The sequence below is a fragment of the Sparus aurata genome, chromosome 21 (assembly GCF_900880675.1).
Source record: "Sparus aurata chromosome 21, fSpaAur1.1, whole genome shotgun sequence".
Taxonomy (NCBI): domain Eukaryota; kingdom Metazoa; phylum Chordata; class Actinopteri; order Spariformes; family Sparidae; genus Sparus; species Sparus aurata.
In genome coordinates this window covers 12,689,403-12,717,400 of record NC_044207.1, presented here as the reverse complement: position 1 = coordinate 12,717,400, position 27,998 = coordinate 12,689,403, and the positions used below count along the sequence as shown (strand labels likewise).

Below are 27,998 nucleotides of genomic sequence, written 5' to 3'. Positions count from 1 at the left end.
TACACTGATGGCGGAGGCTCCCATGCAAGGCGCCAACTGCACATCAGGAGCAATTTGGGGTTTGGTATGCTCATGCTCTTGCTCAAGGACACTTCGACATGCAGCTCAGCTCAGCCATGGGGAGCCAGGATTTGAACCAGCGACCTTCCGATCACTAGATAACCCGCTCTACCCCCTGAGGTACAGCCGCCCCTGTACGTTAAATCTGTGAAGCCTCTGTAACAGTGAGTTTTGTTAAGCTGAAGGAGTACGTGGGGTCATCTTGCCTTTTACCATCAGGCAGGTTTTAAGAACAGCAAACACATGGAGAAGAAGCACAAGGAGAGACTTTCTGTCTGTTTGATGTCTGTACAATGCATTTCTGATACACTGTGGGCATACAGCGATGCCTTTTCCATCAGTTTTGACTGCAGCCACCAAGGGGCAGCATAACATCCCATAACATCACCACTTCCCTGTGGAATTTCTTTGTATGACAGTGATATGAGTTGGCTTCTATGAATCAATTTATCCCAGACTTCAAACAATTAATCAATGAATGGTTTAATCTGCAACTATTTTGAGTCCATTGATCATTACAGCCACTTTTCAAGTAAAAATACTAAATATTCATTTGTCAAGATCGCTCTGCATCTTGAGACACAGCATCCGTTCTATAGTGTTAATTAGTGTGAGGAAATGCACTGGTGGTACACAGTATATGATAAAAGAATCCTTGAATCCTTTCGTCATTACACTGTCTGGCCCCTATACAGTGCTATCCATGTCTCTTGCCCTTGTGTGACCTCATTTATACATATTTGCATGATTGCATATTAATGTATTTATGTGTGCATGCAAACAATTTCAGTCACGCCTGTAAAGAATATCATGAGAGCTGACACTCAGTTATCAGGAAATAGTAAGAGGAAAACTCCCTGAGGAGAAATTTAGTTTAATTCATCTGTTACCGAAGGAACAAAGTTTAGACGACATTGTACTTATAGTCTAGATCTGGAATGCCATAATGCAAAATCACATAACACTGATTCAGTTATTAAGCATGTAAGGCTTCTGCTGGAAACGAGCCTTTTTGATATAAACAGTATGTACTTTAAGCTGCTAACATCACATTCTCTAGTCACAAGACACTTTTCCCCGCTCTCTAATACATTTCTATGTTCAAAATGTTGGTTTCTTCTCTTGCGCTTACTTTATTTGAGACTATTTTTATCTCAATTACTTTATAGTTAATATTTTTATTGGTGTATATAGCATAACATATGTTATCATTTTATATATTATAACATTAGTATAAATCACCAAGGGTTCCGACAGAGCACCTGGCAATCTAAAGATGCCATGAAATATTATCAGTTTCTCCCAAATGATTGAATCAAATTGTAAATGTGTGTTTTTGTACAGTCAACAGAGAAATGCTCTGTATAGTCGGAAATTGATATTATTTGCTGAAATTGGTTTGTACAAGCTTACAGGAAAGAAATCATGACCAGTTTTGATTGGATTTTTGGGGTAAATTGTTTTGCATGTGTTAAATAGATGCACGATATGACCGTGGATGTGATCCGAAATGGTTTTAACAAAGCATTTTTCATTTCAGCTCGACTTTAATACCTATAAGGTTTTCATGCTTGTATAGGCCACATGATAATGTACTATTATTTCGTATTCTATGCATTTTTGGTGATGAATCTGTTCTTGTCTGACTAGTGCTGCTGCTAGGACTTTTACATTTCCCTGTGTGGGATCATTGATATTATTATTAAATATTAAGTTATCTTATTCATATTCATTACTGAGGCTGGACCAGCTCTGGACAAATTCAGAACAGGAAGAAGAGTGTTGTATTAACTTTACTATAGTATTTAACCGTAAAATTAAAACAGCGTTAATAAAGGATAGAAAAATCGTATTTTGTGTAAGAAATGGAAGTCAGGAGAGACACTGACCCAGTTTTAAACAGCGCCGGGCAGCAATGATCCGGGTTTATATGTTTGTTGGTTTGTTGTTTTGTTTGTTTGGCACCACGTCCTCTCTTTCTCGCGCCAGTCCTTTGGATGTCGCGCGCGGTTTCGACGGGCTTTCGCACGCTCCCAGCGGGCCAATCAGAGGGCAGTATCGCCCCCAGGAGCGTCCCGTTGCCATGCAGCGACCCGGACTCTGTCGCGTCCTGTCCGGCAGCAAGGGTGAGTGACTGCAGCAGGCTATTCATTCATCGCTTTATTTAATGCTCTGTTTAAACAGATCGTCGTTCACTTCGGGTGATGTAATGCAAATGTGGCTCCCTGCTTATTTCCAGGTTGTTCATCAGCCGTCAGAAGTTAAGTCAGTTGTGTTTTTGCGCAAGGTTTGGACATGATAGATGGAGAGAAGCGGAGAGAAGCGGAGAGAATGTCCCAGCTCTGCACAAGTTATTCTAACGCGGTCGCAGAGGGACGCTGCAGACAGCCTAATGAATAGATTTGTATTTCAGTCCAGACGTTAGAGGCCAGCAGGCGGCTGTAGTTATGCTAGCAACGCTGTGGAAGCAGACACGCCTCTTGCTGTGTGTCTCTCCAATCCCTCTCCAGAGCCCACCCGAAACATTAGCATACGACCAATGATGCACGGCCGTCTGACTTCATTGTCCCAGGCTGTTTTAATGTGAAGTTGCCAGATTTATCTCTCAGTTGCTGCGCAGTGAAGCCAAGAGAGAAATTGCGTCCAGTCGAGAAGATACCGGGATATCTACTCACTCACTACACCGCTAGTCTCATTGCTCTGAGGTGGATTTGGATTTTTATGTACAAGATGACATTTGAGGAACTAAATGGGGATTATTCTCAAGAAAGGTAATTCATTATGGATTTTGGCTAATTTCGTTATTTGTCGTTCAACTTGATGCACGGTCGTCAGCATGCTAACTGCGCTGATCATCGCCAGCATACAGTTGTTGTGTGTGCAGCGTCATTAGTTACAGGCATTAAACAGATTAATGCACGATTAAGGTCATTTTACAGCTATTTCTACTCTGATTACTAACTTTCAGCACATTTACAGATTGTAAAGATATTAAAATACTATTTGATATTATTTTCTACGGCTGATAAAGATATTAAAATACAGTGTGTAGTATAAATAGTCGGCTAACTGTTCTTCTGTTGAGTCGCGAGACTCTACTGACTAGCTAACACGACGCTGCACACTCGTTAAAAGTGAACAAAAAGTGAACAAAAATGTGTCATGACAGTCTTACATTTGCAGTTTCTTTCCCCGCAGCTGTCAGAAACATTTTCATCCACAATAATTGCGAGCAGTCTGCTTTGTATACGGCGACACCGACTAATGCACATCTGTCAGTGGTGCCTCAGAGTCAGCCGGCCGGTTAGCTAGCAGTCCGGCTAACGTTAGCCAGTGAAAGGGACGGTTAAAAGTTTTTGTGGTCCTGCTGTAACGATGTTTAACCTGACACGATTGGTTTCTGTGCTGCAGAATGGATTCAGTCGCGAAAGCTTTGGAAGAAGTCCTCACCTCTGCGTTACCACAGGGCTGCATTACAGTGGGAGTCTACGAGGCTGCTAAGTCACTCAATGTGTAAGTACAAGGTTATATCAGCAAAGTTACTGAGTTGCCCGCAGCTGATCTGTCTCCTCACACACGTCCTTTGGCACACATGTACATGTTGGCTTGATTCCTCTCTAGCAGTGCGTACACTGTTCTGTGATGAAATCTAAAGAGACTAAGCATCTGTTTTGCTTTTCCTCCCCTCCTCAGGGACCCTGATAATGTCGTCTTGTGCATCCTCGCCACCGACGACGAAGACGTAAAAGACGTGGCCCTGCAGATCCACTTCACCCTCATTCAGGCTTTCTGCTGCGAGAACGACATCAACATCCTGAGAGTCAACAACACCCGGCGCCTGGCAGAGATACTGGGAGGAGGAGGAGGAGGTGGAAAACAGAGCGGGGGTGAACCTCTGGACCTCCACTGTGTGCTGGTCACAGTAAGTATCTCTCCTAAACCAATCTGCGTGTTTTATAGCTAAATAATCATATTGTTGTGATTGTAACTAGGATGTGGAGAAGTGTGCATGTGAGCGAAACTCTTGTGCAAGGAAGGACTTGCCAGTACTTGTTCTTGTGAATTTAGTAAACATGTGCATGACTCCTCCCTCATATGACTTCTCAGGAATTTGAGAAGAGGGAATTACCTAGTATTTGCAGGCACGCAAGGATTATTTGTAACTCAGTGCAAAGTGTTGAGATGACCTATACTCTTTTTGTTGATATTTCCAGAGTCCACATTCGACATCATGGAAAGACCCTGCTCTGACCAAAGTGAACCGATTCTGCAGAGAGAGCCGCTGTATGGACCAGTGGGTACCTATCATCAACCTACCTGAACGATGAACTGTTAGCTGCGAAAACCTGTAAAAGGACTGTTATCTGCACAGGAAGTGTGGTGTGTACCCTGATGGACACATTGCCATCCAGAGATCAAATTCCAAAGCACTGCTGACGGGGAAAGAAAACATTTGGAAGAAATAAAAAACGACCCCGCTGTCTGCGTGGGATGAATTCAAAAGAGGAGATGGATTTCCACCTCGGACGGGACTGTTTGGAGCTGTCAGCCTCGGCAACCAAGATGGGATGTCGAGGAACTTGTATCTTCATGAGCTGGGAATTCCATAAAAGAAAAAAAAAAGCATGTGTGTGTGCTTTTTCATGTGAAGCCGGACACTGTACAGAAGGATTGTATCATGTATGTGTGGTAAAACCTCTGTGACGAGAAGTGGGGAGAAACCAGAAAACAGAGCTGTTGAGTGGACCAAGGCCTCGAGCTCTCTCTGCAGAAACAAAGCACTTGTTGAAACACTGGACCTTTTGCAATTTCACTTATTTGATTTAAATTGTTCATGTTGACGTTACTATTGTCATATTTTAAAAAGGGAAGGGCTACACATCCAGTGAAGACATTCTGTGTATTTAGTGTTTCCTATGCCAGCTGGTTTTTTTGCCACAAGTGAAATAATTCATTTGTTACAATTTAAGTTATTTCTAATGATATTTAAGTGTATTTATGTTTCATTTTTTACCTTAACTGTTTGCAAAATCTAAATACATATGTATTGCTGTCAATAAAAAGTATTTTTTTTTGGAGCGAGAACCGCATGTGTTTTTCCTGTTTCATTTCTGGAAATTTTAGCAGAGCCGAGCTGATTTCTGACCTTTAGCAGTTGCAGTTGTAAAGAGGAGTCACGTGCAGATCACAGGGGTCGTGTTGGCCTCAGTGCCATCTCTGAGCTGAAGAGAACAATAATCCTCAGCGCTCTCTCTGCACAGGCTTCTGCCTCGGTCAGCAGGACCATGTTCATTCATCCAAGCGGGTTCTCTTTTCACAGATTCTCAGTGATTTGATGGACAGTTTGGTTTGCCTTTTCGCCAGCTGACTTCCTAGAGTCATGTGACAGCCCAGAGCATGTGACAGCTGCACACATGTTGCACAGCTAAATAGGGAATACAGACACACAACAGCTGTATTTCACTTAGAAATAATCATGATGGAAGTGAAGATTCTTCCGGTGTTCTCTTACTATTCACAGCTGCTTCTGCCCGCGGGATCAGAGTGTGTGGTGCAAAGTACTAAAGAGCACATGACTGGAACTTCTTGGAAAATTTTGTAAATGAGGCACTGGCATGCAATCTGTTGTGCAAGCCGGTAGAAACTGCTGCCTCCACCCCCCGCTCCTTTTTCCACACTCCCACAGGCAGGTGATCTCGCTGGAGTTGGAGTTGGTGTCGTCACCGGGTTGATGCAAGGAGGGCAATCCCCGCTGAAAGTGCAGAGTCATGATCATGAGAAGAGAGGAAGCAGAGACTGTCCTCGAATTGCACAACCCAGTTTTCATGTGAGGGGTCATGTGATATTATTTAATACAGCTTAATTAAATGCTGTATGAAATATGGCAGATGACAGCAGTTGTAAATGTGCTGGTGCAGTGTAGCACCATTTCTTTTTTTAGTGCTCTCCTGTCCTTGCAGTTTGTTTGATTGTCATCAGTTGTATTGTGTAAATCTGGCCTCACAACATTGTGTTTTTCCATTGTGTGGTTTTCCTCATGCCCCGCAATGCATTCAGGTCAACCAGAAACTCAAAACCCTGAACAGGATAAGCAAGAATAAAACATGGATGGGTGGCTGGAAAGTTTGGTTTCCCTACACACTACATTACCCAGAAGCCACTGCAGACTGTAAAGTAACAGTTGACCCACAAATCAAAATTCAGCTGTGATCTACTCCACAAAAAATTTCTGGAGCTTCACAGCAGAACAGCGTTGCTCAACCTCCTAACTTCCAACTGAAGTAAACAGGGACTTTTTTTAAACATAAAATAAATGGGTTTTTTTTTTCAAAATAGAATAAAACTAAAATGATCTACTAAACTAAACTAACTAAAAAGTCCCCATCTACTTCAGTTGTTTAGGAGAACGTTGCAATGCTGTGAAGCTCCAAAAATGTTTTGTGGACTACAAAACGTCATCCGACTATAACATACTAAATGCATTTGAACTATTTCCCTGCCATAATGGCTGTAGTGGGTTGAATATGGTCTGGTTTATTAGGTGAAGATTAAAAACATACACAGGAGTTCAAAAAAGCACTCATACATCACAAGATGGTGTTAAGACAGGTATGGACTGGCACAAGTGTTGGACAAAGCTTACCGACCCCAGCGGTTTCAGCTGGCACTGTGTGAAAGGTTATCTGACGTGTGACTGCAGGGTGTGATGCAGACTGATGTAATGTCACATTGTTGTGATCGAAGGGAAAAGGTTATTTTAAGACTGCAACAGTGGAGGGCTGATGTAAGTGTCATAATGGCGCACTGGCCTTCAAGTGAAACAAGTCTGAAAAAGGTTGAGGCTTACATACCATCATCACTCGTGCCTGCTGGCTGAGCGACACTGTGTGTCAAAGTTCAGGTGCAGCATTATCTAGGTGTTTCTAAAATAGAGCAGAATGATGACCTGATAAGTCACGGCACACTTTGGATTGTTACATTTAGTGCAACCTGGGGGACATATTGTATAACCAGTGGTGTAATGTATATAGAATTGTATAATACTTACTCATTGTGTCAGAGATTAAGCTAAACTAAACTTGGCGTGAGGGGAAAGGTAAACCTCAGGTTAAGATAATAGCATTGTGAAATAAAGGGAAAATCCACCATAAAATAGACGCAACGCTGTGAGATATTCTCATACTCAGCTGCAAATCAAGGCATCGAAACTTGAACTGATTTCATGTTTTGGTGTTGGTTCATTTACTATAGGTTATAAATGTATTGATTGGGGTATTCCACCTAAATCAGGTTGATTTGAATGCAGCGATCAGAAAATGTACCAACAGCCAAGGAAAATTTTAATATTGAGAAAACTCGACAATCTTAACTGAGCTGGACATTAATGTAGAAATATCATCAGCATTCCATTTTAGGGTGGAGTTTCCCTTGAGGGCTGTGATTCATAGTTGCAAAAAGCTTATTTGTGGGCATTTGAGGAGCAAGTGTCCAGATCAGTCAGTGCTTCTCAACCTTCTCAAGTCGCTTATCCCCCAAAAAATCTGGTTCTTGTTCAGGACCCACAGCCTGACTCTAGCGCTGTTAATCTTAATTCACAACATCCTGAAAGTGGCAAGGAAGGTTTTGTGTGTGTCCAATCAGAGCTTGTGCGCACGAACAGTTTGATTCTAGCATACAATCTCAATACAATCTATTTTAGGTCAAATTATATCACTAATGCAGACAGAGTAATGTTCAGCAGAATGCTGCAACACTGTTTCGCCGCGAAGCTCCAGAAATGTTTCGTGGACTTTGAAACTTTACCTGAATTTTCATCCAGAAAAGGATGAGACGATAATGACTGCATTTTCAGTTACAAGTATTTGTACAAGCAATACAAAGGTGCAACTGAAAAAACATATTCATTAGCTAAATGTTCGTATAGTATAAATCCGTAAGTATAAAAAGTGAAGGGCTCATTATGCAAACTTTCAGATTGTTACATCATGGGGCACTGAAGATCCTAGAAGTATATATTTTATATTTCATTCTAACACACCATAACATGTTTTTCATGTGATATGTGATGCATGATATGTGATGCATACAAATGCATAATTCTTTACATCACGTGGTGACATAGCTTTCACAAGTCTCACCAGGATTTCTGAGCAGCACCTCAGGAGGAACGCAGAGCCTTTCATTTGTAGTAATCCATCATGATTTATGGGTTGATCGCATTTTAAATGTAGAATCAAACCAGTAGATATGGCCATTTAATATATGGAGTGAAACAGACAATATTAACCCTTTGTGAAGTGGAGGAGGGTTATAAAGTAGCATAAATAGGAAATACTAAAGTAAAGCATCTCAAAAACTACTACTACTACTACTACTACTAATGAGTACTTTGCACTTTTATACCACTATCTGAGTGGATAATATGAATTAGACATGACACCAGGAGGCTCAAATGTCTGAGGCTCCCAGAGGAACGGAGGTGCCACTGCAGTCCGCTCAACCAGCCCTCACCCTCCACTCCTCCCTCCCTCCCTTTCCTCTCCCCCACATCAGCACATTCCAACACACTGACACTGTAACAGCCAGGACAGATTTTCACAGCAAGGCACATGGTCAGTGAGCCGCCTGCCAGCCGCTGGCCATATGCCCCCCTGTGAATCTCACATTGCTGCACAATGACAAACTGGGATTACTGCGGAGGCTGAGCTCTGATGAGGGGGCATGCTTCAGGCCTCCAGGGGCATTCATGCTTACAGAGAATACCCTGGCGGTCTGCGTCATACTGGTGCACAACGGGAATAGTTTGAAAAAGTTCGTTAAAAAGCGCGCATTGTGATTTAGCTCACTTTGTTTGCCCTCTTTGGTATTCAGTGAAGGTGTCTTCATTCGACACAATGATAACGCACCCGGTGTTTCCTGCAGACATTTGCTCTTTCAGGGGAAGCACCACAATCTGTGAGAAAATGACACGGGGAAAGCAACATCTATAAACAATAAATAATAGGTGAGAATGTTACCCAAGTATGAGAACTGTCACATCCAATTCAGTGTTTTTACAATAGGTGACAATGAGTATTATTCCTGTCTGCTCTTCCCATTGTGTGTGGGAGAAAATTCAACAAGCTGTTTATCCACCAGCTGGCCAGAAACAAGGTCAGACAGACCCGAGTGGCCACCAATGGAGAACAGAAACAGACTCTCAGGCTAAGCAGACATCTTCCCAAAATAGCTCCTCTGCTATCCAAGAGCGGAAATGAGGGTTTGGGGATTTCTATATTTAGCCCTCTTGTGTTCTTGGGATTCTGACAGCCACGGCCAGAGGCCCGAGGTGCCTCCTATCCCAAGTGAGTGATATAAATAAATGACTAATGAGAGGAAATGGTGAAAGATACACCATAGGCAGATCTCTACATAAACAATAAAAGGGCAAAATCAGCCCATGAATGTGGTGATGGGGTATCAAGACAGGAGTGGTTCAAATCCTCCGACTGTGCAGCACAACACATCTTTATTGAGATATCAGTACAGTATTGTACTGCAGGAATGCTTCACTTTATTAATCTTAGTAAGTCTTCATACAAAGGTTGGTATATTAATAAAGACATTTATCAAAATGCAGATTCTGACAGTTAAATTAATCTATCAATGGTACAATAAGGCCGTTACAGAGTTGCTGAATGGACAGAAATCATGACTTGGCAGTGGTATTTTGAACTTTTCCTTAAGAGGCAAACAGGAATGATTTATTGCAAGTAAGAAGAACTGACTGTTAGAGACAATCATAAAAAAAAAAAAAATACAATTGGATACTAACACCAGATCTTGCTGATTTGAAGACCTGAACGGACCCTTTGGAGAAGACAACAATACCAAAAAGCAGAGAGCACCAGGTCAGTGAAACACCATATTTAAACATGTTCTGCAAGTGACACGAAGACAGAGACAGATGGCACAATATTGTTACAAATCAAGTTCATCCCACAGTTAAAAACATTTGATAGAAACAATTTTCTTTTCTTAAAGAAAAAACTCCCATTAAGAGTTCTTCATGATACAAGGCAAACATAAGTAAGGCTTTAGAGTGAAATAAAGTTTTAATTTATGCTATCTATTCTGTTTTTTTGCCAAATTTCACAATAGCAGATATGTCCCCCCCCCCCCCAGAGAATCACAACATGAAGGACAAGTCAGACTGAAGATTGAAGACCCCCACCAACACAAACATTTGATTTAAACTGAAAATCATGAAAACTTTGAGAGCAGTCTCGGGAGAGTGGTTTTTATGCACCCGTACCTACAACGCTTGTACACTTTAAGACAACGAACGGTGTGCACATTCGTTTAAGTAAGACACTTGTTGTGATGAGCAAATAGGCGTGGCTCACAGTGATGCGTAACACATAATGGCATTCCGTCAGCGTCCTATAAATAGCGTACCACAGTTACATTTTCAGAAGGAATGGCTAAAAGTAGTCACATTCAGACGCATACTTAAGATGTTTAACAATCCAGTAATCATTGGTTTGGCTTGGTCCCACGGTCTTTGTTACACAGTGTTTCCCTACATTGACGTGTTAAAGCATTTTCATTTCTGCTTCATTAACACTGTTGTTCACATGTACAGCTGAAAAAGTTCCACAAGCATCACAGCACTGGGGCCATATCATCCCAGTGGCCTGAATCAGAGCAAAAGCCATCTTGGATTATTTATATTGAAATTAAAGGAGACATATATGCTCACTTACGGATTCACAATTTTATTTTGGGTTACTGCTAGAACAGGTTTACATGTTCTAGTGATTAAAAAGATCAGTTTTCTCATACTGTCCAGTGTCCACTGTATTGCTGCCCTCTGTCTGAAGCACTGTTGCAGCTTCTGTCTCTTTAAGCCCCGCCTCCTGAGTTCACAGTCCTATCTGATTGGTCAGCTCACACATGCCTAGGCTAGCACCGACAGCAACAACAGAGCAGCTGACGATTCTCATGTGCCAAACTGGCCGCGCAACATAAATTATGCAAATGTGTGACATGGTAGTGCTGTAGTGTGATGTCACAAAGTCACAGAATTAAAAGCGAGACTACTGATGAGGCGTTTCAGAAGCAGTGTTTTCTGTGGGAGAGGAGATTCTGTTGGTGCAGACTTTGACTTTTATTATTAGGGTTACGGTTATATAAAAGTAAAAAACCTAAAAAGCACGATAGGTCTCCTTTAACTCAACATTATGGTTCATACAACACTGTATCATGGTAATCGTACCTACAAAATACCAGACTGGAATGTGATGGATTTAATGGCTTGTGGATTGTCGCGGAGCTGCTGCGGCTGTGATAGGTTGCAGAATAATTTCTTCCCCGATTAAAGATACATCATGGTAACATTTGAGTGGAAGCTCAAAGTAAACACTGAATTCAGTGATCTAAACTGCACATAATCTGTAAAATACTGATGCCATACCGGAATGAAGTCTGAGGCCACATGGTTAGAGCCAATATTATCCATCTTAAACCGAAAATGCTTGTCAAGTACTGAAGGGAAACACTGGCTGTGTGAATCCACTTAAGGCGAACCAGAAAGACAATAACAGTCACAGCTCAGTGGAGATGAGACTGTTTACACAGGAAGGACCAAATCCATCACTGTGCCAATGCTGCTATAATATTTGAACAATAATGTTACCGATTACGATTTAAGCAACATCACGTACCTGATGCCATCCCAACTCATGCAGCCAAAGTCTTATTAGTGGTCAGAGCTCGTACTGAGCAGAGAATCGTACAGGCTAGTGGGGCTTCCTTTGCTTAATAAGAATTGGTGATTTTGAGAAGATGGCGGTCGAATTTCTGACTTGATAACAGAACAGGTGAACACATGGTAATGATACGATCACAGTCCACCCCTCATTTCTCCCAACAAGAAGAATACAGCAACATTAATAAGCAAAAGAAAAAAAGCACATAAAGGCTAACTGGCATCCACTACAATATAGTGCATGGTTTTTTGTCCTTGAAGGGATTGTCTGAAGCGGGGATGCCCATGAGGAGAGGGTCGCTCCTTGCATGTTCACTGCAGTAGCTCATGAGGTCCGCACAGGCTTTGGATACCTACAAAAACAGTGGAAGACAAAGACACAACGAGATTAAGCGGCAAGACGTGTACATGACACAAGACCAACAATATCTGGTCGTCAGTGCCACAGAAGATGAAGATGCATGGTTTACTGCTGCACTGTACCTTTATCCTCTCAATGCTGGCCTCTATTCTCAGCTGCTGCACCGTTCGTCGGGCGTTGGCGATGTTATTGGAACTGTGAGCCTTCGAAGACATCCTGGGCAAATCAACACTGTAATGAAGAACAACAAAGAAAACCTTGAACAACTCTAAAGAGAACAGTTACCAGATTGATGTAAAGCTGTTAAGATAAAGTTTGTTTTCTTGTTGCCTTTCAGGTCAAGTCAGATGCAACAGAAAATAAATGAGTGTAAGTCTTGTCTCTACAGCAGGAAAAGCCCACACTTGTTTCAGATTACATAAAGCACTTGGTTGTGATGATGACAGCAGCTTGGCAGATCACAGAGCAGCTACGTCCAAAAACCACCTTGTTTATCAGATAAAGTCAACAGAATGAATAAGCAGAAAACACAGGCAGCCCGAAAGCAAGATATATCTCTGCAAAATGAGTGCAACCAAATATCCTTTAAGTACAGATACTGCAGGTGAGTGTGCAGTAAACCATACAGGTGTTGGTTTAATGAGGACCAACGACTCTTCTTCCATACTTCCTCTCCCTCTGAAGGGTTGTTCCCTAAAGTGGGATCACCAACGAGTAGAAACACATCTGAGGTCCTGCTATGAATATGCAAATTCTTTTTGAAAGTTTTTGTGCAAACATGTTGCAAAGACTTTTTTTAAATGCATTTTTTCTTTAGTTTTATGAGTCCATTATGTAGGCCTTCAGGCAGTGCATTGCCCCTGCTGCCAGACGTGGCACAATAATGCCACATTGTTTGAGTGTGTACACTACGAGCTCGACTGATATAGGTTCCGTACAACAATGACTGAAACTCTGACACTGTAGGATATTTGAACAAAAAGCTACAGAAATGTAAAGATTTCAGTGTTGAATGTGTATGATACTGCGGGCTGATGTGTGTGAGCGGTCAGAATTGCGACTCCACTTCCTGCTAATCATTGACAGATTGGATGGGAACAAGCCAGGACGTGTCCCACAGTCCACGTGGGAGCTCCGGCTCTGCTGTCTTTCCCCTACGCTCTCACTTCCATTTATTGCCGTTCGTCTCTTTTTCTCATGCATGCAAACACACACACGCATTTCCTTTAATATTTCTGCAACACACACGCCATCTTGTGACACGCCTCGCTTTCATCAAAACATTTCTCAGCAGGGAAGAGGAAGCTGCAGTTTCACACAAGTTTATTGTGAAATTCACAAGAAAAGCTTCTTCGGGGGGCAAAATAAACAAAGGCTGAAGATGTCTGTTAGATGACTTGACAATTAAATACACATTTTGTTCCATCTGCATGTTGCAGTGTTTCCTGGAATACCAAATACAATTTTTGAGGTTATAAATGCTCCCAACACGTCATTCAAGTTATCAGCGGACTGTAAATTATAAAAACGATATTATGGGAAGGTGCAGCAAATGCAACAGTTGAGAGAAGTCGACGTTTTGTAGAAAGCACAAAGCATCACTCTCGTGTTTGTTTTGTTTAACCCTGTCTGGACCCCATTCGCCCCGCAGGGTGTAGCCCCTCCAGACTGCCTCTGATGCTGCAGCTGAATCGTCTGCTCTTCATTTGTTTCAGGAACAAAGAGAGAGGGAGGAAAAAGGCACACACAAAAAAAAAACGGAAATGGGAAGGGAAGGAAAATCTCCATTTTCTGACCTGAACTTGGCAGCCCCTGATCAGAGAGTTTCATTCCCATCTAATCACTCCAAAGGAAACTCAAGCAAAGATGACTCAAAGAGCTGAAATGTTACTGATAACATGAAAGTGAGACATGAAAGGGTCGTGCATTACAATGCAAAGCAAACTATTTTCCTAAGGAAACACTCTAAGCTTAGTCATAAAGGCGAGGCACCACGGGTTAAAAAAAACCCTTTTATCCACACATGATGAGTGAGGGTGGTTATTCCAAGAGTGAGGAGCTCTTTAGAGGGAACTAATATCTTTGCTTCTCTGACAGACAGGACCGGCCTAGAAAATGACTGAAGTTTCACTACACTGCGAGCGTAATATAAGATGTTGCTTTAGACATTTTCAACCATAAAAATGTAACTTTTGGACGAATACTCTGATCACAGCCTCCCTTCTCTGTGAAGAAGCAAATGAAGCTTCTACAACCACCCTATCACTTAAAGTAATCATTTCAGTATCAAGGTCAGTCATTTGTAATGATAATGAACCCGGTGACTTTCTTGGCAGACTGGCAATCAGCATAACAAACTAAACTGGAGCAACGGGGTTAGTCACTGATCTCCTTGTGCTCCGCTTCAGACGCCTTTCTGAGCAGATCATTTACTGCTGCCAGGTAAAAACGTGAACCTCCCGGTGCTACCAAGCAAACCAGATTGTGTGGTTTATAAATTGTGCAATATGTAAACACAGAACAGTAGCTGCTGACCAAGTACAACAATGAATATAGAGATAACACGAGAAGTGCTAACAGCCTTCACACGGCAGGGCTGCGGTGACTATTGTATTTAGAGAACTCCTTTCTCTTCCAACAACTGAGAGTTAATGTTCCATGACTTGAATTTAACACTGCTATCTCAGCATAGAACAGAGCTGCAAATAAAATAATTACACCTCCATCAACTGAGAACAACTGTGAGCAAATTCCATGTTGCTGGTAGCCGGTCCTTAGTTTATGTAAGCAGAGACGGTTTCTAGACTAACGATAGCTACTGTTGCTCTCTGCTAGCAGAGCTGAGACATGCAAGCAAGAGAGATGGGGAAGGTCCAAATTTTAGCATCACAGTGTGCTCACATATGGCCAATAAATAGGCGATTCATTCAAGTAAATTGCAATAAATTGTTACTCCGAGCACCGTTAGAAAGAGTTACAACTTAAATCTCACACACAGCCCTTAGGAACTTGGCTTTGCAGCTCAATTTGACATTAGACACTTAAGTGATAGTGTCAGCAAGCAAATTTCTAGGGTCAGATAACTGTCTATTATGACGAGTTGTTTCTTTCTATACAACTTGTCATAATGGTGTGCCAGTGTATGGTATCGTTAATGGTATGGTATTCAGTATGTGTTTATTATAACATGACAACTTCATCTGCCCTTTATTAAGTTGCGCTGTATTAACCTGTGTTGTAGTTGAAGGTATCCCCACTGTTGATATTTGGCACTACAGTAGCTGTAGGTTTAGGTTGTAGGCTGTAGTTATCGCCTCATCATAATGCTTTGTCCAAGAACACACACCTTTTATTGTTGTTTGCTGATTATAGTTAAGTATTAACAAAGTGTTCAAAGACAATTGGGCACGAGAGATAACACAGTAATAATCACGGCATTAAGAATATTGGGTTTCACTTACAGGAAGTGAAAACTTCACGCCTGTATGGTTAACATAAAGCTAACATGTCTGTGGTGCAAGCAAATGGCCTTGAGCATTCCAACTGCACCAACTTCTTCTGTAGCCAGCTGGGAGACTCTCGAGGAACTGCTGCAATCTGACAAAGTCATGAGTCAAGCTAGCGAGCTAATCTGTTTGCATGTTAATGGCTGGGTGTCGACTCTTGGTTGTGCAATCTCTTCTGAGTGTAGCAACGTGGTTTTATGAGTTTTAATAACATTTAAAAAAGTCACAATAGACACTTTTCGGTAGGAAGGGAATATAAAAAAATAACGCTTGTTGTCTTTTCGTTTCAAAGACTTCTGAGCTTTTTTCTTCATTAGCGTATTTATCTTTCATTATTGAAATTTTGTCAAAGAGATCCTTCAATGCGCTTCTCAAATTTGATTTACTAGTTCTATCTGTATGAATATGCATTAAGTGTATAATGTCATATTCTGGAAGGAAGGTTTTTTTTGTTCATTTTTTTCCTCACATCTTTTTTTTATTCTCTACCCTCTAATCAAAGTGATAAGGTGCCATCCTACTAAATTGTTAATTTATTGTTGCGTACGCATGCAAATCTTTACTAATTTCGTTCTTACTGCAGTAAAGATCAACTAGCAAGGCTGAAAAGAAGCCTTTCCATCTTTCCAACGGTCTCGTGTTAGGGCATGACATGCTGGGGCAAAGAAGAAACATCCACAGCTGTAATTTAAGATGAAGCAAAGAGAATTAATAGTCTACAACTCTGGCGCCAAAATATGAGTTCAACCAGCATGTGGAGTAGAAGAGGCAGGTAAATCAGGAATGAGGAGGCACTTAATCCCACTGGCACTCATAAGTGGTTTCTGCATGCAAACCATCCCAACTGTGTCTCCTCAGTCAAACTGTGCAGCCCCTGTGAAGTGATGCCAACTACTACCAGCAGCACCAGTCTGACTGAAACTCGACAGGAGGGCACCGATGTGTGTGTGCACGAGTGCCTGGCATTAAGCACCACCATGCATAGGAGCCTTGCAAAAAAAATTACCTCCAAGGAAAGAAAGAGACCACCCCCTTTCATAGCCCACCCTATCATAACACACACACACACACACACACACAGTGCAGTCAGGACCACCTACTGCACAGAGCAGCACAGCCGCCATGCCCTGCTCTACCTTACACACACAAATCCACCCGCACACATGTGATTCATTAGCACCGTGTTCAAAGCGCTGAGAACAGGGAACCATTATGACTCAACGCCATTAACACCAGCACTCCGAGATGAAAAACTGTGTGTGTGTGTCTCACACTGCTACTACACTGCAGCTCTGACCCCAAAAAACTCTTAAATTCACTGCTGACGAATACAAACACTATCCATTAAAGGCTGAAAGAAGAGTCAGTCCTGTCAACTGTACTGTATGTGTGGTCCCTTCACTGAGTATCTGAGGCCTTTCACACTCAAGTAGCTTTTGTAATAAAGTAACACCGCTGGAAATAAACTGCTTTAGGGCTTAAGTATTACCGGCTGCACCTCAGACTTGACAAGAAGTAATGACGGATCTTTTTCTACATCCAAAGCCTTCCATTTAGTTCACCCCAAAATGGCAAGTGAGTCATTTTCCACCCTGTCTTTTGTGGTCTGTAGGACTAAAAACACAGTAAGGTAGCACCTATACTTCACTATTTAAGGAAAATAATAGTAGACATTCAAGAGGTCTTTGCTTACAGCTGATTTCAATAGCTCCAATAACTTGGAGAGGTCTTAGAAGAGCTTACAGTATCTAGACTGAGGCTGAAATTCTGCGTCTACTAAGATACATTTAAATGTTTCTGCATGAGGTCCACACTGCAAAATCTCATCAAAGGTCATGGGAATATAAGTGTCGAGAAAGCTGATCGGTTATCTGACTCGGTTATCTAACTGTCAGGACAGTTTGGAAATGGATAAAAAGAGGCTCACGTCTCATCCATAATAATGACTGTTTTTGTGTTGATATCAATATTACATGGATTTGGACGCATCTGCAATATCAACGAAAGAGTGAAAGCAAAATACAGGGAAGGGTTAGGGTAAGTCAGAGCCATTATAAACACGACAAATTTCTCTTAGAGAATTTTCAAGACAATGATCGGTTCTGTTCACACATGGGCTCAGTAGGACATGATGCAGAATTTGTACTCAGCAGTGGGCAGGGTAAATTTCCATTTAAAGGTGTGATTTGCAAAAACAAAACAAAACAAGAAAAAGACTTTATGTTGCTCTTTTTACTGGAAAGCTATTTTCTGTAGCTATATTTGGCTGTGCACTAGCGGCCGTTAGCAAGCAGCCCAGCTGGCTGTTGAGCTCAGTGGCCCTAATAAGCTAATGGGAGTCGGCTCAGTCAACCAGCCTCCCATACCCCGTTTTCAACCAAGGCAGTTCAGGTGCTGGTTTGGAGCCAGTGCCTACATTGGAACCAGGCAGCCACAGAACTGGCTCTCCGCCCTGGTTGCACAGTGGCGCTAACACTCAGGTTTGCAGAGCATGTGTAAATGGGACTTTAGTCTTGTACTGTATTTAAAGTGGTAATGTATTTTTATTCTTCTTGCTTTTCTATTTTTCATTCTAGTGTTTACTTTTAAAAGCCTTCTGTGGACAGATGTTAAACAATGTAGGTAAAAAAGAAGGAAACTAGTAATTTAGCATCTTGCTTTAAGAAATAAGTTTATCTGGGACTTGTGCATGGCTATATGTTGCGGCATCAAAGTTACTGTTATGCCCATGTCAAATAAATAAACCAAAACTAAGCATCATGCAAATACTGCAGATATTAATTATCATGCACAAGAACGTTCCTTTCTCAACTGCTAAAATCCAAATCAAAGTTGAAAATTTATTGGTAGTATCACTTCTGTTGATCATGTTAAACACTCCTCTTGCCTGGCGTCTGTCTGACTTTATATTACCAGCTGACAAGTGAAGAACACTGAATTGTGGAAAGGCGATATTTGGAGTCTAGACAGATGTCTGCTGCTTTGAACAAAAGACAGTTCAAAGACTTGGGCCCCAGCCACAAGCCAGTATATTGGTTGTTATCCCTTGTGTACTCGTGCACGCATGCACACACACACACACACACACACACACAAAACTCTCTCATGTACACCCCTCCCCCCGTGCACACTCTCCCTCTTTTCTAGCAGGAGTTTCCCAGTCTGCAGGCAAAGCTAAAAGTAGCCTTCTCACACACTCCTGCTGCCAGTCAGCACTTTTCCAGCTGAATGAAAAAACGTCTCTTGCTACACCTAAAACATGACCCTGCACTGGAGCTGGTCACTGATCTGATCAGATCTGTGCCACTGTGCAGTCCCCCTCCTGCTTTACCACAAACACTGTCCTGTTCTCACTCGGGTACCGTGCTTATCAAACTCAGTAATACTCAGTCATCAGTCCTGCTGCTGATTAAGTGGGAATGTGTTTATGAGCCAGAGGGAGAGAGTCTGGGTGCTGAGTTTGTTGGACTGTGAAAGAGAAAGGGTGAGGCTGGGAGGAGATGGTGAGGGCTCACAAATGTTCATTCTGTGGGAACCACCAGAGTGACATCACCACTTTCCCACCAGAAAAGAGAGAGGAGCTGAAAGTCCCTGCTTTGTTTGGCAGCCACTGACATGGAGTTGACACTGAAAATATTATAATGATTTTGTTTACAAGGATAAACACAAACCATAGAGACAAGAGGCAAGGATTTTCACAAGGATTTAGAGTAGCAACCAGCCAGTGGGAAAAAGAAGCCAGCTAAGGGCGTCTGAGGGCACGACCCCTCGAAGAGTTATTTTAACTCACTTACATAATGAAGTTACTTATGTTTTCTAGGTATGCCTTTAACTGAGGTTACAGAAGAAATGTAGTTATTTAAACCCAAAACACCATGTTTTCCTAAACCTCACCAAGCCGTTTTCTTGCCTAATCCTAACCAAACTTTTGAGTACAAAGAATGTCTGGTACGTCGGTCGCTGTTGTTTTGGTTTGAGGATGTGTTGCATTGTGTCTACGTAGCACAAGGGCCTTTTACTTTGACCACAATGCCTGTTCTGGTGTGCATTTGCAGAACATCTCAAAGACGGCTTTCCAGCAAAAAGTACAATGTAAATTATGATAATTTATTCATTCGATCATGGAAAAGGCAGTGCTTTGATTGCACTTTTCAAAGCTTACTGCAAAACTCCAATGACAGACAGGCAGGTTTCTTTATCATCATGCTTGCATTGTTTTTAAGTAGAGGCTAGTAGTTGTAAAATGTACATGCTCAGCAAATCCCAAACTTGTTAATCAACTCTATTGACTAATTGAGCAGTCAGCTGTTTGGATGAGAGCCAGCACTTATGGAAAGCTCTGCCAGAGGACCCTGAATAAAGACATTCAGTCATCTGCACCACAAACTCGAGGAAAAAAAACATTGTTTGTCCAACATGAGGCCCCAAGACGTCTTTTCAACTCACTTTGTCCTCTCAAAAGTACAGTTTCAACTGCAGAAATCTGATTCATTAAGCTAAAAATAAAAAAATAATAGCTGGTTGCAGCTTCTCCAATGAGTGGATGTTCTGCTCAAAACAAGACATTTAGAGACATCCTGAACTCTTAGAAATGTACATAGATGAATCAATTCATCAAAATATCCACACCAATAATGAAAGCAAATGAAATGTATAAAAGGGCATCTGTTTTATCAGCTGAACGCAAGGCCAGCCCATAGTGAGGAACATACAGAAAACTAGATTGTTTGCTTCAAGGGGGAACTATGACAAGCCACAGAGCTGCAGCACCACCCCTAGAGCTGCAGGTATGGCTGCTGAGATAAGTAAAGCTGACATGACCCCACCCAGGCCACTGGCTCACACTCAGTACAGGGGAATACTGGGAAATTCAGCTCTCTGTGCTGGTCTGCAAGTGTGCTCGCTTGTGACTGGCTGAAGGGTATCCATTATTCCTGTGAGCACACATTTCCAAGAAAAGCTGCTGGTCTGTGCAAAGGTTAATGGAAAGTTGTCTAGATTAAACATGTGGTGCTACAAATAACACATGTCTGTATCACCATGAAAACATTTCAGCTACACTCCCATACAGTGGCTCCTCAGACTTTGGCAAACTGCAGACAATCCTGTAAATTCTGTGGTTCGACAGGATGAAAAAAACAATCAAGCATACTGTAACACAGTCACACAGTGTCTAGACAGAAGACTAGACTGGACTCATTTCTGCAGGATTTCTAAATCCTAAATTCACACGCAATTACTCGAGGCTCATTCCTGTCCAAATAAACTCTGAATGATTCCTTGTTTCAAGCACAGACTAGATGGCTGACAATTTCTCCTGCAGGAATTACAAGTCGACCTAGTTTATATGAATTCAAAAACATTTCAGTGCAAAACAAAGTGCTGGGCATGTCAAGTTGGATAAGGTTAGCACATCCACGAGATAGCAAAGCCAAGTCAGCTAATCAGTGTCCTTAAACATGATGATATTCAGAACAGGACTGTGTGAACATGACAGGACTGACTGCACATACGGTGGTTGTTACTGAAGAGGAGCAGCATGTGTGTCAGGGACTCTGACATAATGACAGATAACAGTGATAACAGAGGGGACAAGTAACACTCTGCTATGTAAGGATTAAGAGGGGTGAGGATTCACATGGCCAAATAAGACGATCCCTAACCAGGCAGCCTTTAATTATTCCCCACAGAGAACAATTCACACACTCATCTAATCAACCAACGCTGCCTGATTTAGACTTGCAGAGTAGCTGTGAATCTCTTTTCACTGCACATCATAAAAATAAAATGAAACTTGGCTGTCTTGGTTGGCTTTCATCCTTTGCCAGAGATAATAGTGTAATTTATGGATGAACGCACACGGACAGTCACTGGCTTTTTGCAGAGGAATTACAGCTGCATGTTCACACCATTAAAACAACAACCAGAACTCCGTCCTTGACTTATTTCACCTCTCGCTACACGCCAGTGAGTCGGGTGGTGAAATATGGTTCCTGAACTGCTGAGTGGGACATTTTAAGCTAGCAGGGTCAGCCATCCTGTTAGCCTATTGTTTGAGATAGCAAATTATCAGTTGTGTAATCCTAAATGTGGGTGCAGTGTGGTTTAAATGTTATGGGGGATGTGGTGTAAGTGTAGTGTAGGCAAGTGAAGGTCTAATGGATACCTGCAGCAGGTGTATACATGTAAAACCTTGAGCTGTATTTTTTTTTTTTAAATATATGCAAGGTAAAGCATTTTACCCTCCTCCCTCTCTTGCTGGATAGTTAGTGCAGGGATCCATGCAGGTTTAATAGCACAATGCATCATACATCTGATATTTTGAAGGCATTCACGATCTCCGTATCAGGCAAAATGTAGAGACTGCAGTATTTAATGTCGTCTTTCTTATGTTTCCTAACTTCACATAACCTCAGAGACAAGCAGATCTGGGCTACATGAACAAGCCAATGGAGCGATGTGGCCTACGAGATGGCTTTGCTGATAGGGCATATTATTACTGTGGCTCTTCCTCGGGTGACATACATAATGCATGAGTTTGAGCTAGCAACATGGTGGATGAAGAACCTGTGCCAAAAAAAGAATCATCTTTAATGTAATATTGAGTTGTATGGTCGAGAAATTCATGGTCTGTTGTATTGTAACCATCATTCATACGTGGTAAATTTATCAAATTAAACTTTAGTTGATAGTTCTTTCAATGTTAACGGTTGAACTATAAGGGGCCATTTTTTGCGTATTGTGTATTTTTTGGTTGTTTTTTTACATTTCAAAACAAGTCCCCATCTACTTCAGTTCTTCAGGAGAATGCAGTAATGCTATTTTGCTGTGACGCTCCAGAAATGTTTTGTGGACTATGAAACTTCACTAGACTTTCCATCGGCATGGAGGTGAGTAGATAATGACTGAATTTTGACTGATAACTGCAGCACCACAACATCTCCTGTTTGAGATCAGGTGACCTTGTGTATGAATTTTTCTTGTCTGTCTCCCCTTATATCCTGTCTCATCTCTAACAGGCTAGACATTTCTCCTAGACAGGAGCAACAAATTACATTAAAAACACGAATTGTTGACAGAGACAGCGTGGGCTCGGACATCAGCATGTTCTGATCAGTCAAAAACAAAATAACATTGTAGTTCATATTGTGAAGACGGATGCATCCAGCTCAAAATGCACCCGGGGCAAATTGTACTTCGAGCACAAGGAGACATTAAGAGAGAAAAAGGGTGACTGACAATAATGACAGTGACACGCTCCTCCTTTCCATTGATGTAACTGCCCTGAGCTCCTTGCATTCTTTCCACAAGAACGTCCGGAGGTAGTGAGTCAGTTACGTTGTTGATGCTCAACAAGTATTCAGACACAACTTCTGGCTTTACTCACAGGATGCCAAACGTCTGCGAGCGACACAAAAACAGACACAGAGGTCAGCAGCCCGTGTCTCCCTGATACCATTAGCAGCTAGAGTATGCGCTAAAAATAGCCACCAGGTCTGTGTTGTTGCTGGCTGCAGTGGAGCTGGTTTTCTGCTAAAAACTGCTCAAACTGTGACAAAGAATTACAGAGCTGAATGCCAGCTGGGTTTCCACTGAGGTGCCTATGAGCCTCTGGTTCCCCAGTAATGGGCCATTATCAGGCCCGGAGCAGCCCAAAACAAACAGAGGCCTATGGCAGATAATGCCCTTCAGACGTCACTGCAGACGCACAGAGGGTGACATGCAGGAGACACGGGCGGCCTAGGCAGAGAGGGCTGCCGGGCAGCGTCTCTCTGCTCTGCCCCTTGGAAAAAAAAACAGCATTGTTGTCAAAAAAAAAAAAAATACGGACAAAAGAAAGCTTAGTCCAAGCCGGAGTGGGGTTTGCTGGAAATTGATGCAGGAAAGGAACGGATGAATGTAGGGGCGGAGGGCTGAAGAGAAAGATGTGTGCTTGTGAGGCCAAGAGAGATAAGAGTTTGTGTGTGTGAAGGAGAGAGAGAGTTCAGCTGGAGGGAGCAAGCTGTGCAGCTGTGTGTATGTTGCATTTGGTCGCATGCCAAAAATCTGCTGCTGGCGACAGCAACGCCATAAAACTTAAAGCTATTGTAAGTGCTTTGCCTTTCGTCTCAGTGCCTCATGCCTCTGAAAGCTACTATTCATGACGAAGGCAGGGAGATACTACACAATGGATCTCCATCTCTCACCGAACACTGCCCTGCCTATATGGAACAATAAACAAAGGTATTCAGTCTTTCCAGCCTCCACCCCTGAGCTGGTCCAACCACATGTATGTTACTGCTGCAGGGAAGGTGGAACAGAGAAGGCCAAAGGTCTGCAGTGTTGCTGGCTGGCCATCATAAAGTCCCTCCCTCCTCCTCCCTGCTGGAGCTGAAGTAGGAAGGGTTAAATGACAGTGTGCATGGATGGAATAAGTGATAAGGGCTTGGACGTCATACGGCTCATTAGAAAACAACGTAAAGGTCGTAAAGGAGAGTTTGTTTTTAGAGTAAAGAGGAAATGGGATTAGTCAGAGGGTGATATAAATGGGGGTGGGGTGTGTGTGTGTGTGTGTGTGTGTGTGTGTGAGTGAAGCAGGGATTGCGTATGTGTGAGTGTGTCAGAAGGTGCAAAGTCCAGTTTTTTCAGTAGACATTTGCATGGGCCTTTTATGATATTTAGGTATGGACACACAATCTTTGTCTTGAACACGCTCTGCAGTATATATGTTACATTTATTCCAGGGGTCAATTGATATTGCTTTTTCAGGGCTGATACCAATTATTAGAAATCAAGGAGACTGAAAACTTTGGACCGATAATTATTTGCAATACAAATTAAAATCTTTGCATTTAAATTTAGAATTTTCCATGTTCTGCTACTTTATACTCCCACTATTAATTTGATAGATTTAGTTAGCGGTTACTTTTCAGACTCAGACTTGTAAGTATTTATAGGTTATTAATGATGACATGTTACCAATCAAATATTGTTGAAGGCGGGACATTATGTGGAAGGATGTTGCATCAGAGCCAAACTAGCACATTTTCAAATTAGTTTATTTTATCAGCAATCTAACAGAAAAATCAACAATACCAATGATTGGAAAAATGCTCCATATCAGCCCAGATAATCGGTTTACCCCTAATTTATACCATGGAATCAATAGATCAAATCCCATAATAGTCTGACTTGCACAGCAATGACTAGGGGTGTGCCAAAATATCGATTCTACGATATATCGCGATATTTCGTCTTGAGGTACATTATCGATACACTGGTGCCAAATATCGATATTTAAAAATGTAAAAAAAAAAAAATGTAAAAAAAGATTTTTTTACATTTTTTTTTTTTCGGCCCACCACCTCCACCCCTCTTCGGAGGACAGCTTTATCTTTATTCAAACATAGGTATACAACCAAATAAAATTTTAAAAATGGTTTAAGTAGCTCTGAAACCCACACATATAGATATTTAATGATAGATAATGATAGTAGTCAGTATGTGTGTTAAGAACAGTCACTGTGCAATATACTCTTTGTTTACTTGGCTGTCATTCATGTGAAATTGATTGACAATGTTTTGTCATTCCTGTGAAATGGATTCAGTGCAGTCAATAAATTCTGAATTTCTTCAGTGACACAGATATCGAGATGTATCGTGGATGAAATTTTTTGCAATATATCGATTATCGCAGAATCGCTGTATCATGATATTATTGTGGGCAAAATATCGTGATAGTATCGTCTTGCGAGGTACCTGGTGATACCCAGCCCTAGCAATGACTATATTAAGAAAAATACTAAATAGCTAAGACCAACTCTGTCTAACAGGACAAAGGGATGAGGTGGGTGGCAACACAGGCTGCATGAGGGTAGGAGGGGAGGGAGAGAGAAAGCAAACAAAACCTCAATACCATCAAAAAAGTTTTTACAAAAATCCCTTTTCATTTCATTTGGTGGTGAAACTCCATTAAAATTCCTGTTTGAGTCATCCACAGGAATGTCCCGAACAGAGCACACTGAGCTGAATGAGGAGGATGCCTGTTCTTTTGCCTAGTCTCCGACTCACGACATCATAATGCATTTCTATCAAAACAGCATGATATTAAGCATAACCTGACAAAACTCAGTGAAAAATGCCTTCAAAATGGATTTGTAGCTCTGTGTCAAGGGATTACAGCACAGATTAGAGCCTACGTGGAGCCACTGTAGCTGACGTGTGCCTCTTCAGAAATCTAAATACATGTCGCGCCTGCAGCAGCTACAGAGACACCATGTGGAAACCACAAGAACTGTGATTGGTCAGTTTGGCCCTCCCTGTGTTTTCTTCTACAAGTTTTGGAATGCCAGCGGAGACTGTGATGAGAGTGAGGACAACACTATGTACCCTGAAGAAAGGCTCAGGAATATTTTCTTTTTCAGCAACACACGTGATCTATATCATAAAGTGAGGGAAAGAATGTCGACAGAGTGACTGTGAGGAATACAATTTAAACACAATATAGAATAATACATCCATCTAATATTGTGGTGCTATTAACTACCTAGTCATAGTACATACAACATTAACTCATCAGGACATAAATTCAACATCCTTAGGTTTAAAAGGTGTTGACTGGAAACAACAAGCAATCTGAAGCTTACACTTTGGGCTCTGGGAAACTGTGTTGGGCCTTATTTTCTGAAACTTCAAATACTGTTTCAATGAATTGAAAAAAGAAATTGCCATATTAATCGATCATGACACTAATCATTTGTTGTAAATAAACTGACACTACCTGCTCACCTGCTATCAGCTCGTTTAGAACGCAGCTCTCACTGGACAGCCTTAAAAAACCTTGTATGTGAAGCAATGAGCGTAGCTGAACGCGGGTAAATGTGTCAGTGCATGTAAGCATGGTTTGTGCATTGACATATGCAGTCATTTTTATACAGAGTGAGTAAACAGTGTCGTCAAGTGCTTCGCTTTCTGTAGGATTAATATTTAAATATCAATAATGCAACAAATATTCAACCATTATTTATTTTGGATTGTATATTTTGCAGTTGGCTAACTCTTATCCTGTCCCTATTTTTCTATTTGTTAGAATATGGCTGCCACTCATGTAAACCAAACCCAAAGAATTGGTTGCAGATTGCGACCTGGAAACTATTACTGTCGAACTTAAACATGTTTTTTATAAACTATGTTTTAAAGCTTGACATTATGTCAGATGATTGCAGTTATAAGCGGTCGCTGTTGTTGCACAAAGAGAGCATGACTGAAACTGCATCCACACTTCAGAGCGCTCGTGTTGCAGGAGACGTTGGTCAATGTTTTGGCACTGCATCGTTAAAGCTGGGATATTTGAGAAGCTGTGCTTACTCTACTGTGTCGCTCCAAGGGTGAAATTTACTTGTCTGCACACTGCTGACTTTAGACTTTGGAGGTCAGAGTTCAAAAGTCCGGCTGGGAGAGTGTACGTTTCATTTTTCACTCCTGTGTCTGAGCAGCTTCTCTTACTTGTCATCTCTGTACCAAACCTAGATAAGAGACTAGGATCTCAATACACCTTAAATTTGTTTTAAAGCAGCCGCAATATTATATATGCCAAGACTCCTCTGTAGCTGGTTGGAGCCTCTTACCTGTCATCAGTTGTTATTTTCTACTATCTTGACCAAGCCCCATGAAGCTGAGAAGAAACTCTAAAACACTTGAGCCTTCTTTGAGCTTACGGGAAGAAACTGATGACTTTAGGAGATTGATGATGAGTCACATGATGTCAGTGTCTTTATCAACGCCACTGACTGGGTATAGTTCAGGACCCAATGATCTACATTATCTCCAGGCCTAACGGACAATTCAGAACAAACAAGGACAGGAATGACAGGCATGAGATGACTACACGTGACCACTCAGGCAAGCTGCATGAGGAGGGCCACATGAGTACACACATGCTTAATAAACAGGAACAATGTGTTGGAAAATGTCTTTCGTGGAAAGAGAGAAGTGCTGATGCCTGATTCCTCAAATTATGGTTCGAAAAATTCAACAGTCATGATGATAAACGCAAATTCACGACACGGGTGCAAACAGTTAAGTGTCATTAGAATTAATATCCACTGTTCTCTTAACGGATTATCAGGTCATGACAACATTATCACAATAAACTCAGCAAGCGTTTACTGTGCTACGGTTTCCGTGGCCAGGTGACTGGTTTTATGAAGGCTTTATGACAAAGCTTTACGACTGAGTTGAAGGCCTTGATCAGTGCTGAGCGGGAAGAGGGATGAGGTCAGGACAAAAGGCCAACACCAGAAAGAATGAGACTCAGAACAGGAGAACAAGAAGCCTCATTAAA

The 27,998-nt window shown here is 41.7% G+C and overlaps 2 protein-coding genes across 3 annotated transcripts in view; one reads left to right on the top strand and one right to left on the bottom strand.

Moving 5' to 3' along the window:
* The first annotated feature begins 2,137 nt into the window (after window positions 1-2,137).
* Window positions 2,138-5,145, top strand: gadd45aa (growth arrest and DNA-damage-inducible, alpha, a). 2 transcript variants are annotated; one of them, XM_030401611.1, is made up of 4 exons: window positions 2,138-2,186; window positions 3,472-3,573; window positions 3,754-3,982; window positions 4,275-5,145. In XM_030401611.1, the coding sequence occupies exons 2-4, from the start codon at window positions 3,473-3,475 to the stop codon at window positions 4,386-4,388; spliced, it is 444 nt and encodes a 147-aa protein (XP_030257471.1). In that variant the 5' UTR covers window positions 2,138-2,186; window position 3,472; the 3' UTR covers window positions 4,389-5,145. The 2 variants fall into 2 exon arrangements, with proteins under 2 accessions (XP_030257471.1, XP_030257470.1); XM_030401610.1 differs by lacking the exon at window positions 2,138-2,186 and adding an exon at window positions 2,276-2,831.
* A 4,397-nt stretch (window positions 5,146-9,542) lies between these two features.
* Window positions 9,543-27,998, bottom strand: part of gng12a (guanine nucleotide binding protein (G protein), gamma 12a) — a 30,482-nt gene continuing 12,026 nt past the window's right edge. The window contains exons 2-3 of the mRNA XM_030403949.1: window positions 12,293-12,401; window positions 9,543-12,162 (exon numbers count right to left, since the gene is read on the bottom strand). Of these exons, the coding sequence (XP_030259809.1) occupies window positions 12,037-12,162; window positions 12,293-12,385 (219 nt within the window). The 5' untranslated portion in view covers window positions 12,386-12,401 and the 3' untranslated portion in view covers window positions 9,543-12,036. The remainder of the gene's footprint in view (window positions 12,163-12,292; window positions 12,402-27,998) is intronic.